Source organism: Sphaeramia orbicularis, chromosome 11 (assembly GCF_902148855.1).
Source record: "Sphaeramia orbicularis chromosome 11, fSphaOr1.1, whole genome shotgun sequence".
Taxonomy (NCBI): Eukaryota; Metazoa; Chordata; class Actinopteri; order Kurtiformes; family Apogonidae; genus Sphaeramia; species Sphaeramia orbicularis.
Window position 1 is genome coordinate 17,173,227 of NC_043967.1, and position 20,387 is coordinate 17,193,613.

The 20,387-nt window shown below is 35.0% G+C and overlaps 1 protein-coding gene across 1 annotated transcript in view; it reads left to right on the plus strand.

Moving 5' to 3' along the window:
- The window catches only part of gabbr1b (gamma-aminobutyric acid (GABA) B receptor, 1b), a 325,006-nt gene that overhangs the window by 66,797 nt on the left and 237,822 nt on the right, over positions 1-20,387 (plus strand). The window contains exons 4-6 of the mRNA XM_030147671.1: positions 2,178-2,316; positions 8,870-9,055; positions 10,140-10,157. Of these exons, the coding sequence (XP_030003531.1) occupies positions 2,178-2,316; positions 8,870-9,055; positions 10,140-10,157 (343 nt within the window). The remainder of the gene's footprint in view (positions 1-2,177; positions 2,317-8,869; positions 9,056-10,139; positions 10,158-20,387) is intronic.

Sequence of the window (20,387 nt, forward strand, 5' to 3'; positions counted from 1 at the left end):
ATGTTAATGGCTTTTTGTCAATATTCAGAGTGAACTGGGATGTAATCAAACTTTAGGGATGCACGATATTGGAAAAAACTGCCATTGCGATTATTTTTAACCCTGTGATATATATTGCAATATGAAAAAATACTTAGGAAGATATAATAGCTGTGTGGTGCCGACGTACAGGGTGGGGAAGCAAAATTTACAATGAACATTTAGTTGTTTTTTTCTCAGCAGGCACTACATCAATTGTTTTGAAACCAAACATATATTGATGTCATAATCATACCTAACACTATTATCCATACCTTTTCAGAAACTTTTGCCCATATGAGTAATCAGGAAAGCAAACGTCAAAGAGTGTATGATTTGCTGAATGCACTCGTCACACCAAAGGAGATTTCAAAAATAGTTGGAGTGTCCATAAAGACTGTTTATAATGTAAAGAAGAGAATGACTATGAGCAAAACTATTACGAGAAAGTCTGGAAGATACTATTAAAGAAGAACGGGAAAAGTTGTCACCCGAATATTTGAGGAACACTTGCGCAAGTTTCAGGAAGTGTGTGAAGGCAGTTATTGAGAAAGAAGGAGGACACATAGAATAAAAACATTTTCTATTATGTAAATTTTCTTGTGGCAAATAAATTCTTATGACTTTCAATAAACTAACTGGTCATACACTGTCCTTCAATCCCTGCCTCAAAATATTGTAAATGTTGCTTCCCCACCCTGTAAATGGTCAAACAAATTAGTTGTGTTTCCTCTCATTGTGGCGACAGGTGCAAGGCACTATCAACACAGAACATGTGTTTCAATATCATCGTTCTTGTAGCTAAAATAATTCCAGATAACTGACGTTGCTTTTCTTTTTGGCATAGTCTTCATTTACGTTGATTTTCTCCTGGTTGTTGCTTATTTTTCAATGTTGTTACCAGCAACACACTCTAAACTGATTAAGAAAGATTGCGATTGATGGATTTCTGCGTGCAATGTGTGTCACATACCCTTGAAATTAGATGAGAACATGTTCAGTTCATTTGCTTCCTACATTGCAGGACCTGCGATGTGACTATTGCGCACATGTTCATCGCAATGTTGATGCTCAAACGGTATATTGTGCAGCTCTATCCGACATCATTTAAGCCTCTTCATTGTGATTGCACAAGTTTCTATCTCACAATAAGCATGATACATGTAATGTTCTGGGACAATGTCAAGTTATCCTGACAGTTTAGCCCTTTTCTCCCTTCTTTTTTTTTGATCAGTGTATTTTTTTTTATTAAAGCTGCGTATGATATTTGTCACCAATTTTCCATCAAATCTGTAAAACCCGAGTGATACCCTAAGTATCACAAATCTATTAGTCTTTCCATGATTACGCACCTGAATCATTCTACTCACGGTGAACAATCACGGAAAGACTAACTGATTCATGATACTTAGAGTATTACTTGGGTTTTACAGATTTGATGAAAAATTGGTGATATCATACACAGTTTTAAGTCTTTCAAACATACAGAAAAAGTAAGACAAACACTGAGATATAGCAAACATATAAGACACCACAAAAAAAGAAAATTCCACAATGTAGTTACCCAATCACTTTGTACACAGTGCACATTATCCAGAGTCAAGGTGCATTGTTAGCTGTTCTACTTAAGAAATAAAAGGATATTTTCTACCTTCTTTAACACAGGAATGATATGGACTGAACACTGTGGAGTATTTTATTGACTATTAGAAGAAAGGACACTTTAAAGCTTTATTTGTTATATGTTACACAATGACTTATAGAGAGTGTTAGTGTCGAGGCCCTCCACCAAAAGGAAAGTGAGGAAAATTTATGGATAGAAACTAATTAAGTAAAAGTAAAATATAATACTAAAACAGGGGCAGTCCGCAGAACAGATGTAAACAAAGTATAGAAAACTCAAAATTAGTAACAAAATGCAACAGTCTGCAATGAATGACAAATCACTGCCAGGTCTTTTAATGTAGACTGACTGACAATAGAATAGTGTAATGCAAAAATGTTCATAAACCTTTCATTAAAAAAAGACAACATTGAGGTTTTTGTACATGCATAAGGCAAATACAGCTCTAAAAAATGCAGGTTGCTGTAAATCAGATATATATTGCAGTACTGTTTGTATTTTTTCTTGTGTACTGATCCTGATTGTGTTTGTACAGATCCGCAGTGTGCAGGTGTTGCCTGTAGACTATGAGATCGAGTACATCTGCAGGGGCAACAGGGTAATCGTGGGACCAAAAGTCAGAAAGTGTTTGCCCAACGGCACATGGACCGACCTGAGTCAGCGCAGCCGATGCTGTAAGTTTAACCTGATCCTTCACTCTATTGTTCACCACACAGTTTTCTCTGCCTTGAAGCACTTTTTTCAAGTTCAGCTGTTCCACTGAGTTACTGGATTTGTAGAAAATAGCAAATTAACCCATAAAAGACCCAAATATCCACTGGCGACCAAAACTACCTAGTCATGTAAAATGTTTAATACCTGTTGATCCACTTATCCTATCGGTATGTGTAAATAAGAGATGTAAAATGTAGTTTGTCATCTTTTCATGGTCATCACATGTGACCCGTTTGGATGTTCAGAGTCTCCTCAGTTACAGTGGAAACACCATCATTTTCTACAACTTTGATTCACCAGTAAAACCCATGGAGTTTGATAAATGAGTGGATGGACACACTTGTTTTCCATTCAATTAATGATATATTTTATGGAAAAAGTCACTTTTTCTTCAGTTTGGTCTGTTTCTGATTTAATAACTCTTATCTAAGCTTTAATGAACATTTACATGATAAGTGAACTAAATATAGGAAAAAACCTGATTTTCACTGATTTTCCCAAATACAGAGGATAATTTTACAGTAAATCATGATAAATCACTTAAGTACGGAGCCCGGGAGGGGACATGCAAAAAATAAAAATTATTGCGTTATAACGCAAAAGTATTGCGTTATAACGCAAAAACTATTGCGTTATAACGCAAAAACTATTGCGATATAACGCAAAAGTATTGCGTTATAACGCAATAGTTTTGCGTTATAACGCAATCATATATGCTCTCTCTTGATTGAGGTCCGTACATAATACATTGTAATCCAGTTCGGGTCCGACCGTACCAGGTCTGACACGCCCCCCTGTCCTGTGTAGTATGACCGTAACTCTTTCATTATTAGTCCGATCGGAAAAATTCCAACGGTTTTTGAATTAAATTCCTATTTGCCCAGCTTCACGTCTGTGTGCAGCTTCATGGATACAGATGTATGTGCGCCAAGTGTGAATGATCTGCGCATGAGAAGGAGGATGTGCGCATTGTTTTAAAATCCTTTATACTCCTGAGCCTCAGATGGTCCACCTGGACTGGTTTTCTTATTTTGATCATAAAAAGGTCGGAAAATATGCTTTGAGTCGTTTTGTCAATTTTTGCAGACCACTTCGAACGTTCAATATTGCAATCACTATTTGTTTTAATACTGTAATAACAATTTAAAATGACAAAAAACACAAAAACGGAATTAGTTTTTTTTTTTTTTTTTTTTTTTTTTTAGTTTTAGCAGAAAAACACTGAAATTAGACATGGATACAACATTTGAAAGTTAAATATGAACTTTAAAAGTATAAAAACTGTTTAAAACAAGCTGTGTGAGTATTTGCCTTTTATTGTGCAAAAACAGGGTAAAAATCCAAACTCTACAGGTGTCCCCCCCCCCCCCCCCCCCCACACACACACACACACACACACACACACAGGGCATTTGTCCGTTCTGTGGCTGCAGAGTGCCTTCATGTTCGTGGTTCTGCAGAAACAGTTGTGTCATTTCACAGCTCTGATCCAGGCAGTGCTCCTGTGGCACAGTCTGAACATGGAAAATAGTCTGTTGAAACGAAAAGTCCGTCCTCCTGTGGATGTGTTGAATGTCTGTGGTATTTGGACTGATCATCATCAGGCTCTTCCTCCATCCTTCATCTGTGTGTGGACTGTCTTCAGTCTCTGCTCTCATCACCAGAGCCTTTGCGCATCACCGTGACTTCTCTCTCTTCATCCTTGAATGTAACTACCGGTGGACACATGGAAAAATAACACACATAGAACAATGTATTAGACAAACAAAACAAGGTCAAATTGTACTATTGAAGAAAAAAAGTCACCGAACATCAGCGTATGCGCTCTTATTTTGGAGAGCGTCATGCGCACTTTTACGCACAGAAAGTCCAACATACTCCAAACTAACACATACTCTACACGGTTCGTACTTTATTCTATAAAACCACGATGCAGTATAAGCGTCAGTTTACACATATACTAAAGTGAAACAAGTAAAAACTCCATAGAAAAAAACAGACAGTGCTTCAGTCATGTAGAAAATCCACTAAATGGAACTGGGTGAACTTTACCTTTCTTCTTCAGATGTTGCTCCATCAGTCGCTCCTTCGGTCACAAATCTATCCGTAAACCTCCAGGGGGGTCATGGGACTTGGGATATCCGTCTTGCCTACATTTTCCAAAACTAGATCTAATCCGTTATCCACTCCGTTATGCGCTCCGGTTCTTCGCTCCATGAATCCGCTCTGCTGTGTGCGTCCCCAGTCACCGAATGGCTTATTTTGCGTCTTCTAGGACAGGTGCCCGTGAAATTTTCGCACTGACCCGAGAATGTCCATAAAGCACAGAGTCTCAGGTTTCAGAAACCGTTGGAATTTTTCTGATCGGACAAATAATGACAGAGTTACGGTCATCTGAACTACACATGCATAGGGCACAGGACTGCAGGTACAGATGTGTCTGACCTGACGACCTGTCCGATCCCGAATGCAGATCCCAATGCAAAAACTATTGCGTTATAACGCAATACTTTTGCGTTTAAACGCAATACTTTTGCATTATAACGCAAAAACTATTGCATTATAACGCAATACTTTTGCGTTATAACGCAAAAACTATTGCATTATAACGCAATACTTTTGAACTATTGCGTTATAACGCAATAAATTTTTTTCTCTTCATGTCCCTTCCCGGGCTCCGTACTTAAGAAAGGTTCAGTACTGAAAAAAAATTCATTTGGGAATGGACACAAAAGCAGGACTGGGTCTTTATGGGTTAATGTTTGTCTCAATCCACTGTTGATATGTTGGTAGGAACTGGGTATATTGGGATAAACTGTATCACATAAGTCTGGTATAAAAGTCAAACATTTTAAAGGCGTCTTGGGCATTTCAATCTCCCTTTTCAAATATCTACAGCAGTGGTTTGTACAGAAAAAAAGGTGGAGATGGGGAATAACATGGTTTGTAAAAGTTCTAAATTGGGGACGTCAGACCTCGTGAGCCACCGGACCGATCACATTTGGAAAACATAATGGTATTCCCATTGAAAAAGAATAAAATATGTAGTACATAATGGAGGATTTTGCTAAGATTACAGTTTATTTCATTTCATATCATTTCACATGTAAGCTGTGTTTCCTGTCATGAGTGGACACTACAGTTACACTCACTAATGTCTGTTCAGAGGGTGAATAATTGAAAATGACTGCTATCATCTTTTTTTTAACAATAAAAAGCACAACAACTTTAATGTACTCCTTTTGGGTCTACCTTTGACCCAGTTGTCATTATACAAAAAAATATTAATGTAACACTTTTTTGCTTAAAATTTGCAAGGCTGAAATGAAGGATGTAAAACTTTTTCTCAAATTTGTCAGGCATTGAACTGTAGGTATCACAGATGCAGAGGGGTGGGGATCAGAAAACTAGACAGTATCAGGTATGACCAAAGATTGCAATGTACACTACCAGGCAAAAGTTTGGACTCACCTTCTTATTTAAATGACATGAGATGGACCACAGATGGTCAACAAGAGGTCAGCATCATTTGGAACTCCTTCCAGACTTTTGGAAAACATTTGAGGTGATTACCTCATGAAGCTCATCAAGAGAATGCCAAGAATGCACAAAGCAGTAATAAAAGCAAAACGTGGCTATTTTGAAGAATCTAAAATATAAAACATGCTTTGAGTTTTGTCACACCTTTTTAAACTATATAATTCCATATGTGTTCATTCATAGTTTTGATGCCTTCGGTGAGAATCTACAATGAAAATAGTCATAAAAATAAAGAAAAACCAGGTGAGTCCAAACTTTTGCCTGGTGGTGTATCTCCTTCACAGAGTTTATTGGGGTTGCCTATTGTGGCTTGTGGAATGTTGGTCTACTTGTCTTCATTGGATGTGTGATATTACAATGTTTTGACAATGGGCCAAGACCCTGGTGAGGATGATGAACATGCAGATGAGCTTCCCCAAGACCTTTTCTATGTAGAGATTCTTTGGTTGTATAAAGCAGTTGTTTGCATATGGTTTCAGGTGATCTTGCAGGTGAAGATGCCTGATATGGAGGTTCTGGTCTGATGTGGTCTGCAAATGAGAGGCCCATTTGATGTAGTCCCAAATTTTTAAATGGCTTCAGACACAATTTATGGTAAATACATTAACATTCAGTCCAGGGGTAGCAGCTACACTGGACGTTCCTGCAGTCAGTGCGCCAAATCCACACTCCATCAAAGCCTGTAGTACGGTGCTGTGTGATAAAACGACACATATTCATTTGGTCTTTTATTATAACCAACCTAAGACAGTGTCCAAATGAGTGTCCTGGTGTGCCACACCTGTCAGGTACAGAGAATATCAGCAAAGCAGATGTGCTTAGTTACACAAATAAATAATTAACATCATTTGAGAGGAATAGGTCCATTTGTGTTCCATAGAAAAAGTTATATGTCCTTCATTTCAGCTCATCAAAAATTTTGAGAAAAAAATAAAGTGTTGCTCTCATATTTTGTTCAGTGTATGTGAGAGCAAATGTATTGTTTAATTTTCTGAGGTAAAACATAATATTGAGATCCATAGTCTGGAACAAAACTAATATACTGTAGTTCAGTTCATTAGAAACTACTGATGACAAATTTCTGACTGTTTTTACTACAAGTACAGCAGTTTTGAAATTCGCTTTCTCTTCATTTGTCTCAACTGATTTTGAGAATGTGTCACAACACAAACCAACATCATTTGCTCTGAATCCAATTCCATTCAGCACACCACACTTTTCCACTTCCATCAAGTCTCCGTATTTTCAGTAATGCAATATCTCAGACCTTTTGAATTTCCAGTTTTTCCACTCAGGTGTTTCATGTGCAAATTGAAAATTTGCATTAAAAAGGGAAGGTGGAAATGCACTTAGTGCCATGATGAAGTCTGCTTCAGAGATAGTGCACATACTGAGTGTGTGAACGTGTGCCCTCAGAGGCTACAGATGTCATCTGATGTCTCATTTCATGGTCAGCAGGGATGTGAACTCCCTGGTGCTATGCAGACAGAATCCCACAGAATGATTAAGTAGCTTCTTCTTATTTCATCCTGTGAGGGAATGGAAAGTAACAGAGTACATCTTTTTTTCTTTGAAGGCAGAGGAAAGTCAAATACTGATTAATCAGACATTAAATGTGTGTGTAATCCTTTGACCAACTTTACATAAATTACCATTTGATCAACGCTTCACTGATCGCTGAACTATCTCAGGTTTCTGATGATATTTGCATAATTATTGTAGACAGAATATGATTTTTTAAAACTGTTAAGTGTTGTAGTAGTGAAACCATTTCTCTCTACTTAAAATATGTATAGACGAGTGCATACACACAATGATCTTCTTCATCATTTAATAAAGTACTTGTCATTATGCATATTTGTGTTTGCCTGGCCTGTTTGCATCTGTGGTGTCCTGAAAAGAAAAGCCAGAATATGATTTATCTTTAAGTGCTTTGAACAGTTCATCACATACTGAAAGTCATCACACCTCTATCCTGTGGCAGGGTAAATACATCTACACCGACAGTTATGGTGCAGGTAAGATGAATCTAGTTTAACACAATTTCCCTGTGGATATGCTGCCCAAACACAATACACAATAGTCTGAAAAGAACCACAGGCACAGAAAAACACACTCCTATTCAAAATCCAAACCTATTCTATGGCCTCAAGATTAGAATGAGAATGAGTTCCCTGGAGAGCAGGTAGTGAAGTGGACTGGACTTGGAGCAGAGAATATGCTAATGAATCGGTGAGCTGAATCCCAGTGGTGTGCACCACACCAAGGAAAGGAAAAATGTGGTTAATTTATTGACAAAGAGTAATTCAGCACAGAGAGATTCAATGGAGATGTCAGGACTGTTTCTCTGTTGAGCATAAACGTAAAGATAACAGTTTCACCGTCAATTTAAATATTCCATCTATAGAGGGAAGAGCTTAAAACAGGTGAACCTTTTAGTAAATATGCTTAATATTCACTTTATTATTGCATGTGAAACCAGAAAATTGAATCCATGTCTTAGTTTAATTTAGGATTAATGTGGATTAAAACAGATAGGTTGGCTGGCAACATGTCTGATGAAGTTCTTACAATGTCCCTGTGATAAAAAGACACAGTTACTGAGTAATCCTGACATGATGTCCCGCATCCAGAGTACAAATGTGTTATTAGAGCCAAAAACACAACGTTACAGAGCACTGGAAGTAAATGCATGTGACCATCTTGAGGCTGATGTGCTGCATTTAAGCATGTGTTATCACCTCCCTGATACAGTGTGTTACATTGCTTGTATTGGTAAAAGTCCAAACCTCTTATGACTCTTTCTTTCTGATACACACTTCACTGTTTTTATCACCTGTGTGTCTGTGTTTAGCCTGTGGAAGGGTCGGTCACATTTAACTCCATACTCAGAGGCTAAATTATTTCGCTCTGCCACTATCACACAGATTTGTCTTCACTCATTTAAGCTAAATTGTCCTCTTTGTGTCTCAGTATTGCTGTGTCCTCGGATGTGGACATCTTTGGAAAATGGCCGGGTGTCATCTTGGCCCCTGGGCCCCCCTGTGGAAGGAACCACCCTGCATTACAGCTGTCTGCCAGGCTTCATCCTCATGGGCCGGAACTCAACACAGTGCAATAAGATGGGCAAGTGGGACACACCCAAACCTGTGTGTCACTGTGAGTCACTCAGCTGGCATGCAGCACTGCTTTATGTTAATTTGACATTCATTAAAAAAAAAAAACATTCAATGGTGTCATGTGTAGGAGTTAGACAGATCTGATTATATTATAGTATTCATTATTATCGCATATAATTACCTGAAAATTAGCAATAGAATTTTTGATACCATAGCAGGGTGTCTCCAGTGCTAATTTTTATTCTAATTTTATATTTTTAAAATGGTATCCTTTCATACAGTATATCTGTAAATTGCACATTGCACATATTTTGATTACACAATATTTTATATTTTGTATTCTTTTTGATATACTGTATGTCTATATCTTATTGTGTTTTTATTTAGATGTAAGTGCACTGTCACTGGTAGAGACCTAATCTATTGCATTCTGTTCTGATCTGTTATTCTATTCTATTCTATTCTATTCTATTCTATTCTATTCTATTCTATTCTATTCTATTCTATTCAAGTACATCATCTCCACTTGATGTTTTTACATTTTAAATTGATCCTTTTTGTAATTTTACTCATGCTTATTCTCATTTGAAAATTATTATTATTTTTTTTAACCACCGTAATAGTTTAAAATGTTCTGTTCTGGGGTGTTTTTCATGTTCTACCCATCAAAGGGACTAGATTAAAACCAGAAATTAACTTTGGCATCATGAACTTTTCACTCTGAGCCTTTCAACAGGAAAGAAATAATGTTCTTTAACGTTATAAATACTCAGTAACAAATACCAACTGATATGTACATTTTACTGTCATCCGTTTTTGGTCACATCCTCCATTCTACTAAAGCCCATAACAGGTGAAGTGGCTCCAAAGATGACCAATAAGTATTACACACTGAACCTTTAAAGAGTACAGCTGTGTTCAGGACCATTGAGTTTTAATGACTTTAATAAAGTACTTTATATAAGCACAGTCTATACGCCACCTTCAACCTCTGTCTAGTTAAATTAACTGATTAAACTGACAGACTTTATTTCTCTATATTTTTATTTATTAAACTTTTGGAAATTACTATAAAGTGTTACTCACTATATATGTTTTGTTCTTTCTTTTTTCTAATTCCAAAGATGACCGTCACTACAAAGGTAAGATTTTGATTTATTTTTATTACTAAATAAACTTAATACATGGGTATTGCAACATAAAACTCAATGATGCTCAAATCACAACACTCAGAGGTTCTCAAACCTGCTGAAACTAGACTCAGCAGCTTTTAGTTTTCCTCTATGGATAATGAATAACAGAAGCAGGTCTGTTTTTTTGTCAGAATTTCAATGATTTCTCATGGAATTATATACAGATAATATAGTGTGGTTATGCTTATCTATACAGAACAGACAGTATAAAAATGTGAAGAACCAAAAAGATGTCAGGAGAGTTAAGAAGCAACAAAAAATATAATATTACGTAGTATAACGTGCAGAAAAAAGATGAACATGAATGGTAATTTGATGATAATAATCTAAATGACCCTCAACATATCAGACTTATCTGAATGAATATAGCCAAGTCAGTGATGCTGTCAGATTTATGTAAAAACTGCCATCATAAACGTTTGTTAAAAAATCTACAAAGAAAAATCCAAATAAAGAGACACCAATTTGAACATACATTACACTGGATTAAATATAAATAGCCTATGTTCTTATTTTCAACATTTCAACACGTTTTACAAAGTTGATAATTTGTAGTTCATATCAGTTTCTAAAAACGTTAATGCATTTCTTTCAGATTGTTAAATATATTTGCATGGATTGTGTGACAGTAACATATGTAACTTGTTCATCAGGTGGGTCAATATATAATTGAGGGACTTTTTGATTTACCTCTACAGGGTAACATAGATGACAGGTATAGTTAACATTTTTTCTGTTTTCAGGCCTAAAATCAACATAAGCATAACACCACTAAATAAATAAATATCATATATATAATTGAGTAAAATTGAAATTGAAAGTTATTTATAAAGATATTGTAGTAACACTGTTGACATAAAAGTCCGATAACTACACACTTGACTCACGCACTACTTTATATTAAATAACTGAGAAAGAGGAGAAAGAACATATCTTAGTCGTGCCAGTGTTTTCTTCAGGAGGAAATGACATCATGTGGAGCAGGTCATGTGATCTGGAAAGAACACGCTTCCTTGAGAGGTGTTTTTGTAGTGGGTAACTAAGTTGAAGTGATTTCTTGGACACAGATACAATTTATTTTCCATATAAAATTTGATATATTGCCAAAAAAGAAATATCTGTCATGATAAAAAGAGGACAATCCAAACAATTTTTGAATAAGCTCATTTTATTATTGTTAAGCTAATTCGAATGTGGTTGTTACTAAATTTGGACGGTTATTTAGTTGACATTTTAGTATATCTAGTCATTTATGAATTATTTATTAATAATTTATTAATAACTGATTGTTTCCATAATTAAATAATAATAGAATTTTTAAAGATATGATCATAATGAACATAAAAAAAAAATATTATTATTGTTATATTTTTACTTTTAATAAAGATGTATGCAAGATATATCCCATGGACTTCAAAAGTCTCTCAATTTTATATTGACCTAGGTTATATTTATTTTTCATGTGCTGAGACTGGTCATTATTTCACTTGAAGCAGATCCACAAATGCTAACTGTATTTAAGTACTAGTGGAAAATGGAATGACTGTATTTTTACCTTATTCATTTGCAATGCAAATATGAAAGACATTTTTTACTTTTCATTTTTTTTTTAATATGTTGTGGGAAATAAGTAGGTTTCATGTGGCTTTGGTTCGTACAAGACAGAACTATGTTAATATTTAGCCCAAAAAAGGACCATTAGAGTGGAGCAGAGGTAGAGTTTATTCTGCCACAGTCAGCGAACCACAGCAAAAAATTACCAACCCACTTTCTTACTCAAAGAGTAGTTTTTATCATAATGTATTATGCATGTATGGCCATTATTCATATCACTGTAGGCAAAAATAACATTTAATTTAATATCAACAGTGTCTATGATTGCGTAAAGTAAAATATGCTCTATATGTTGAGATAACAGTGAATCTGAACTGAAGTGATGGTGAATGTCAACAAAAAACAAGCAGAGATGTTGTCTGACCAGATGGAGGCGCTGTTTCATCAGGCACGAGCCTGTACTAAACCAGCTGAATTTAAGCAGAACCCTTTACTCCTACTGCTCCAGTATAATATTAATTTTTACAATTTTTAGTACATGTTTGACTCATTTTAACCCCTAAAGAAATAGAAATGTTTTTGTGGTGAGTTCCATTTGAATGTCTCTTGAGATTTAACCTTTGTTTGGGGATTTATTACTATTTATATTAATATCATCCTCTGCATTTTGAATTTCTCACTGAAAATTAGGTGTTTTCCTACATTTAATTCACTGATTATGTAAATGTTCATCAATGCTCAGAGTAAATCACAAAGGTTATTCGATCGAATCAAACTGAAGAAAAAGTGACTTTTTCAGCAGAATATTTCATTAACTGATCATAAACAAGAAGCGTCTATGACCTGTGTCATTTGTCAAACTACATGGGTTTTAAGAGTGACTCACTGTTACAGAGGATGACAGTGTTTCCATGTTCAGCACGGAGCCTCTGAACATCCAAATATGGTCACATCTGATGACAATGAAAAGATGAGAAACTGTATTTTACCTGAATTTTCCAAATGTATTGATAGGATTAGTTGTTAAAAAGTTATCGAACATTTTAGATGAGCAGATGTTTTTGGCTGCCGGTGGTCTCTGGGGTTAAAACACTACATTATAAAAAATGTTTCCACAGTTTTATGATGTTTTTATGGGTTTTGTGATGGTATTGGTATTGAAGCTTCCACTAGTAACCGAACTTACTTAGACAATAAATCTTGAAAGTCTTATTTCAAGAAATCTTACCAAGATAATTTTCACTTGTTCCATTGTCAGATTTTTTTTTTTGCGTAATTCAAGATTTATTTATTTATTTATTTTTTGCTTAATTCAAGCAAAAAAAAAAATCTGCCAATGGAACAAGTGAAAATTATCTTGTAAGATTTCTTGAAATAAGATTTTCAAGATCTGTTGTCTAAAAATGAGTTCTTAAATCTCACTGAAAAATTACTCTTTAGGCGATTATGTCTTATTTTAAGTGTGATGAGATATTTTAACTGGAAATGAGAAAAATACACTTGGTAAGATTTTGATTTTTTTCCATTGTCGCTCCATTTCAGTACTGTCTAAAATAAATCCAGGTTGATTGGAGAGGATTAGTGATGTCAGATTAACTGTTTACATTCATCAAACTATGCGTTCTCTGTAGTTTATTCTATATGAGGATTATCTGCTCTTCTGTATTCTGTCACGACAAAAATAAAGTGACAATTTGTAGGTTATTGATCGAACATAAATAATCTTCATTATCTGGTAAACTGTGATGAGCATTGTACTCTACACCCTGGAATTTGAATTGAAAATCTAGTTGCTAAGCATTTTTCTAACATATGACATAAGAGCATCTTCTGTTTATTTGTCAGTCTCTTTGTATTTTGAAAACACACAACTCTCAGTCTTTGCTCCACTGTGAATTGGCTTTTAACTACAGTAACTCACTGTCTCCTCTTTTTTGCATTTCTTTTAGTATTATACTTAAATGCCCTGGAATGAAAAATTAATGCCACCAATATTATGCACAGCTCATAAGTGGTCTCTCCTTCAGTATTTGCATAATATTAATTTACTTTTACTCGTGTTTCTATTAGACGTACAAAGAGATTATTTAAAATATGTTCTACATTTACCCAGTGGGGAAAGCCTAATAAAATAAACTGTTAAAATTAGGATGTCTGAGCCTCGATGACTTTATTTAATTTATTTTTTTAACCATTTAAGAAGGATGTTTACCAACAGTATGGAGGTGCAGTTGTGAATTACTAAAACATTCCCTCACTAGGTAATTTTTTATCTTTCTCTATTGAAAGAAAGAGAGTTGGAAATAGGGGAAAATATGGAAGCAGGAAAAATAGGAGCCATAAAACAAACCATTATTAGAAATATACAGGTTTATCTCCGCTGACTGGTTAGTCATCATCCAGTGACAGTACCACCATCTATCTCATGGTGTCAGTGCTGCGCTATATTGAAAAATAGAGCTGAATAAAAAACTGTTTTCTGCCAGATAGGTTTCTGTTCAGACTAGAGATCATAAAAGTTTTATTATTGCTCTGTAGTTTTAGCTGTACCCGTGAATACAGCCAAACAATAAACATCTGCTGAGCTTTTGAGACTTCTGTTTAGAAAACTAATGTACAGGATATGTAAAATAACCTTTAAAACACATTAATTTCAAGAATGAAAGGTCCAGAGAGTAAGAATTAGTGGGATTTGGGTATATCTATTTACAGAAATGAAATAAAATGTTCATGATTATGACTTTATTTGCCTATAATTACATGAAAATGGGAATCACCTTAGGGTTAGGCTTTAATATCTGCAGGAGTGGCAGTGTTTTTACAGTAGCTCAGAACAGAGTTGACTTTTTCCACAGTGGATTCCATCCATTATTAAAGTCTATTATTTTCACTGGACCAGAGTTAATATCTCTGTAGCTGAAAAGCCCAGAATAGGTAAAAATGGTCTGTGATAAGGGGCTTTGTACATTTGACCTAACTTAAATGTTAAATGTTACTAAATATCACCAGCGTATTTTAATAAAAGATACAAACATCTCAAAAGGTACTTACATATTTTGAACATTACATTCGGAATTTAGAATTTATTGTTAATCTGATCATTTCATTTGGAAAATATCATCTACACAAAAATAAATATACCAAAACACACCCAAATTTTAAAGTCTTTCCGATGGAATTTGAAAAATATATTAAATCATTGGAACTTATCTTGAACAAAAAAAGCACTAACACCCTGGCAAGTTATAAAGAATTCTTTAAAATGGACTGAACTTACTCTCTGATGTATGGATTTATTTATTTTTCTTAAACATGTATAGTTTAAGTTTTTATTATTATTATTTGTCTGTTCTTCTTTGTGTCTCTAAGTCTTTGCATTATTTTAATTTATTTGTTTAGATGCTTTTTCCTGTTGACTATTTTGTATGCCTATATGTTTTCAATAAAGCTGGAATGAAATAAAATAAATAAAAATAAAAGATACAAACCAAAACTCTTCAGTTTATATTGAGACATTCAGAGCTGTTAGTTGGTTCATCGAAATTTAGACCATCAATGATTTTAGTATATTGTAGAATTTTGTAAAAAAAAAAAAAAAAAAAAAAGAAAAGAAAAATTTATAGATCTAAATATGAGATGCGTCTTGCAAAAATAAAACTTTCTTCTAAAAAGTATATAAAAGATTATCAGATTTATCGGAGCATAGTCACTTTAACAGCTACTTTCAGTAACAGATCAGCTATATTAAGTATTTTTTTTATTTTCTCAGTGACGTTTTAGATATATGTGTCCTCTTGAACAAGAATGCTGTGCGTTTTTATACACTATAAATTATACATGTATGTATTTATACACTGTCAAAAGTTTGGACACACCTTCGCGTTTAAATGGCTTGAGATGGATCGCAGATGGCCAACAAGTGCTCAGCATCACTGGGAACTCCTCCAAGACTGTTGGAAAACATTTTAGGTGACTACCTCATGAAGCTCATCCAGAGAATGCCAAGAATGTGCAAAGCAGTAATCAAAGCAAAGGTTGGCTATTCTGAAGAATCTAAAATATAAAATATGTTTTGAATTATGTCACACTTTTGTTTTTAATTACATAATTCCGTACGTGTTCATTCATAGTTGTGATGTCTTCAGTGAGAATCTACAGTTAAATAGTCATGAAAATAAAGAAAAAACAGGTGTGTCCAAACTTTTGACTGGTAGTGTATATGTGTATATATAGGTGCTTCTATGAAACTGGTCCCTAAAAACAGGATATGGGGGCTAAAAATTCAAACCAGATGTAGACTAATGATATGAAGCAAGTTTGAAAGCATTTTGGATCTATTTTAAAAATAAATACTGAGATAACGGAGAAACTACTTTTCAGATAAAACACATTTTTATATTATTTTACATTATATTTAATACAAAAATCTGCATGTAACACGGTCAAAAGGACACGAAAATTATGCACCACTATTTTTTTGAATACCTCTTTATTCTCTTACAGGTACATTTTGGGAATTGAACTAATTATACACAGCAGAGTGTTTCACAAAAACGGCCGCTGTTGCAAAATCATTTGTGATTTATATGTGTTTAAATGGCCAGGTTCTGCATGTAACACAAGTGGACACGATAGGTTACATACAAAACCTGGAATGAGACTACCAATTCATGAAAAACCTATATGTTTGGATTAGAAAAACCACTAGGATCATCAAATTTAACACAGTGTCTTTATTTATAGCGGAATATAAGACCATTTCAAGTGATGTTTTCTAAATAAAACGCTCTGACACTTAGGTAGTTTTTCATGTCCCAATTTTGGTCCTATTTTTGTCCCCAATATTTTATTAAAAATTCAATAATTTTAGGATGGCTCAGTGCAAGAATATAATTTTTTTTTTTGCATTTATCTGAGGTCATCAGGTACATCCTGGGGGGAATATGTCTACATTTCTCTTTCATTATTGGGTCTAAAAAGCTGGCAAACTGCCAGGTACCAAAATGTACCCAGTTTCATAGAAGTACCCATATATATTTTATAAAATATATAAAATATAATTCACCCTCACTCCTCCAAGAACATACAGGACACCAACCCACAGAGAGAAAAAAATAAAAAAATACGTAGGTTCACCACTGTTATAGCTGTGTGGTATGCGTTATGATTTACATGGATAAATAACACAAGTAGAAATGTAAGAGGGCTGCTAAGTAGGCACAGTTTTAAGTTTGGATCCCATACAGAAAACAACTTATCCCTAGATCTTCCGAGAATGTATTTTATTTTCTCTAACTATATGACTTGAACAATGCTGTGCTTTTAATAGAGTCAGATGTGACTCCTCTCATTTATGCAACCAACAATTAAATACAACATGATCCATCTATAAAAATCCATCTATATCTGTAAACATCGCCTCAAGTCCACAGTAAAAATATGCCTGTGGTTCTGCCCACATCAGATTGGTGTTTATCTTGTACCTCTGGATGGCAGTATGGTGCCTCCCTCGCTACCACAGCATAATACAGAGAGATGAAGATGTATGACAAACCAACAGTCAGAGTGTAATCTCTTTCAAATACATTAAGGTGTCACATCTTTCGTCATGCCAGAGCGCCGCCGCCATCGTCTCCGGATGTGAACAGGCTCCGGTTGTCCCACAGTGGTCTCACAGTAATAAATGGGTGTGTCAGCGGTGCAAGCTGTCAGAAATGTGCAGGTACGCAGGTGGATATTGTTCAGAGGCTCAGACACAGAGGATGGGACAGAGGAAAGCAGCAGTGGACCAAAGAGAAATAAAGCAGTCGGAGAGTGGAGTGAGGCTGGGGATTGAAGGAGACAGCAGAGCGGGAGATTTATGTCCCTTATCTATTCAGTAAATTGTATAGTGTGGATGTTTTGAGCGAGGCAGGACAAAGCTCTGTGCACTTCTATTACAGTCCCTCTGAATCCAGCTGAGTCCCCTCTGTTCTCAGACTGTGGGGACATGCCGTCCTCTTGTCTCATCCCAATGAACACCCAGCATCTCTTTTTCACTTAAACAACAAAGAGAGCTGTGACTGCGCTGCATTCATATCATCTCTGGGAAAAAAAGAAATGAAAAAGATGTTCAAAGAAACTACTTAGAAGCAGTGGAGCTTTTTGTAGGCTGTCTGCGCTTTATAATTATTCTGTGCCGTGTCATACTTTACACATCCACTCAGTGCAACATCACAAAAACCCAAATTACAGCACCTGTCTGTGTGTAGCATTTAGCAACTGTGATCATGAAATTAATGAAATGTAGCAAAGTATTTCAGAGCAACTAAGAACCTGGATCAGCTCCAGCGTTTCCTCACATGTATTTTTTAGATTTTGCACACTTTCTGCAGAGTGTGTAGCGCTTTAATTAAAGGCCTCATCAGACTCTTGTGTTAATTAGAAGATCACAGGTGTGATGCACTGCAGACAGCACTCCGTTTGTGATCACAAGCTCCGTATACATTGTTAATCAGACAGAATTTCATAAGAGGTGATGATGCAATACAGTACAATACCTTCTTGCTACATCCATCATAAAAGCATAACGGGAAAAAATCTCTGGTTTTGTGTTCTTATAAGGATGGGGAAGACAATAAAATGAACCCACTGGTGTTGTTTATGCTGGGGACGAGGGGGACGTGTTTTTTTTTTTTTTTGTCTCCCACCATCATCATCAAAGCATGATTTGTTAAAATATTTTGAAAATGGCTTGCAGCAAGAAATGCTAACAAATGCTTTGATCAAAGACGCTTCGAATGAGTCATGACTGGTTGAACTTGACTCATGACGTCTTGTTGAAGAAGTATGCTGCAATAAAACTGCATAAAAACAATGTAGTTTTATTTATTTATATTTCCAAATATTTAAAAAAAATGACCTAAATTTTTCCTGTTTGTAACAAAGTTCTCTGAAGTTCTGACAAAGATACCAATGTATTGGACTGTAAAGATATGACCTGGATTTATTCACACCAACAGTCTTTAGGATTTATGTGACCACTAGAGGGAGTAGTGAGTCACTCTGTCTCATGGTGAGGAAAACTAATGCCACAGAGCCTTTGACCAAAGCATCAGAAAGTGACCAGATGGGAGGAGATCCAGTAAGAAACAACTTTTAGAGTCAAAGAAAGTGACGAAGCGCTAAATGTTAGAAGCACTGTTGTTGTTTTCACTACTGGAAACAGAACTAAATGAAAAGAATGGAGTTTGATGATGAAATCTCAGTGTTTCGTCTTCATGGGTGAGTTTGATTATGAGGCTAATGAAGGTATAAAGTTATTATTTGATGTTTTTATCTTTGCTAAGTTGCTGTTTGTTGATCCAGGGTTGAAACCAAACTGTGACAATTCTGACCCTGTATGGACGATTCCAAACAGATGTTTAGTGCGGCTATTGACGTCAGAAAACAGAGGTGATTTGTGGTTTTACTGTGGCTTTTTTTGGTCTAAATACAAAACTATAATGTAAACTATTAGCTGATAGCACAATGAAGATTATAAGACACTGTTATTTTGACCAATTGTCAAAATAACTCACTGAGTTTTTATTTGAAGAAAAAAACGTGATACTATAATACAGATGTGTATAAACAATGAGCTTTATACATTGTTCAGGGTGTGGAACAGTCTGAATACACATGGTTGAGTCATTGGTGTTTTTTTTTTTTTTCTTCATTTTTTTCTGTTTCTTTGTTGAAATCAGTGAATCATTTTTATTTGTACTTACAAAATCACAACAAGAAACTACAAGTCACTAGAAATTATAATAATAATAATAATAATAATAATAATAAAAAATAGGCAACCCCCCCTCCCTGAAAAAAACAAAAAAAACAAAAACAAAACAATAGCCACAAAGGAAAAACAAAGAAAACAAAAAACTGACAGATGACAACAGACAAGAAACAAAACAATAGGCAAAAATCACAAAAAAGACAATAGACAAAATATACGGTATCTATCTATCTATCTATCTATCTATCTATCTATCTATCTATCTATCTATCTATCTATCTATCTATCTATCTATCTATCTGTCTATCTGTCTATCTGTCTGTCTATCTATCTATCTATCTATCTACACTCACACACACACAGACACAGATACACACATGCGTTACAACACAATAGACAGAAAACAAAGAAACTAGACAGAAAAAAATAAAACAAAAAAAAATGAAGGGGCAATAGTTTTGGTAGTTGTAAACATGTTCTAATACATGATTTCTCTTTGCTGTTAAAGACTTTTGAATATCAGTACTACTTATAACCCCTTTATTATCTCTGTGTCTTTAGTTTGTTTATTTATCTTTACTTCATTAATCTTCTTTTGTCTCCGGTTGGTCATATTTTAAGGCAGTGACATCAGATATGGTTATACTTAAGGCTCTGCTGGTTTCTACAGTAGATCTCACTGACGTTGTTCGATTCTCATGGTGTTGCTACTGTGGATGTGATGCATATTGATCAGTGGTGGGCGGTTGACCTTGTGCATTTTTATGCTGCATATATTCATATTGTTAAGTCTATAGTAGACTAGGCTATGCCCTTTTGAAGCATTCTTATGCAGATTTTTTCCTGCAGTAATTACCCATTGTGACCTC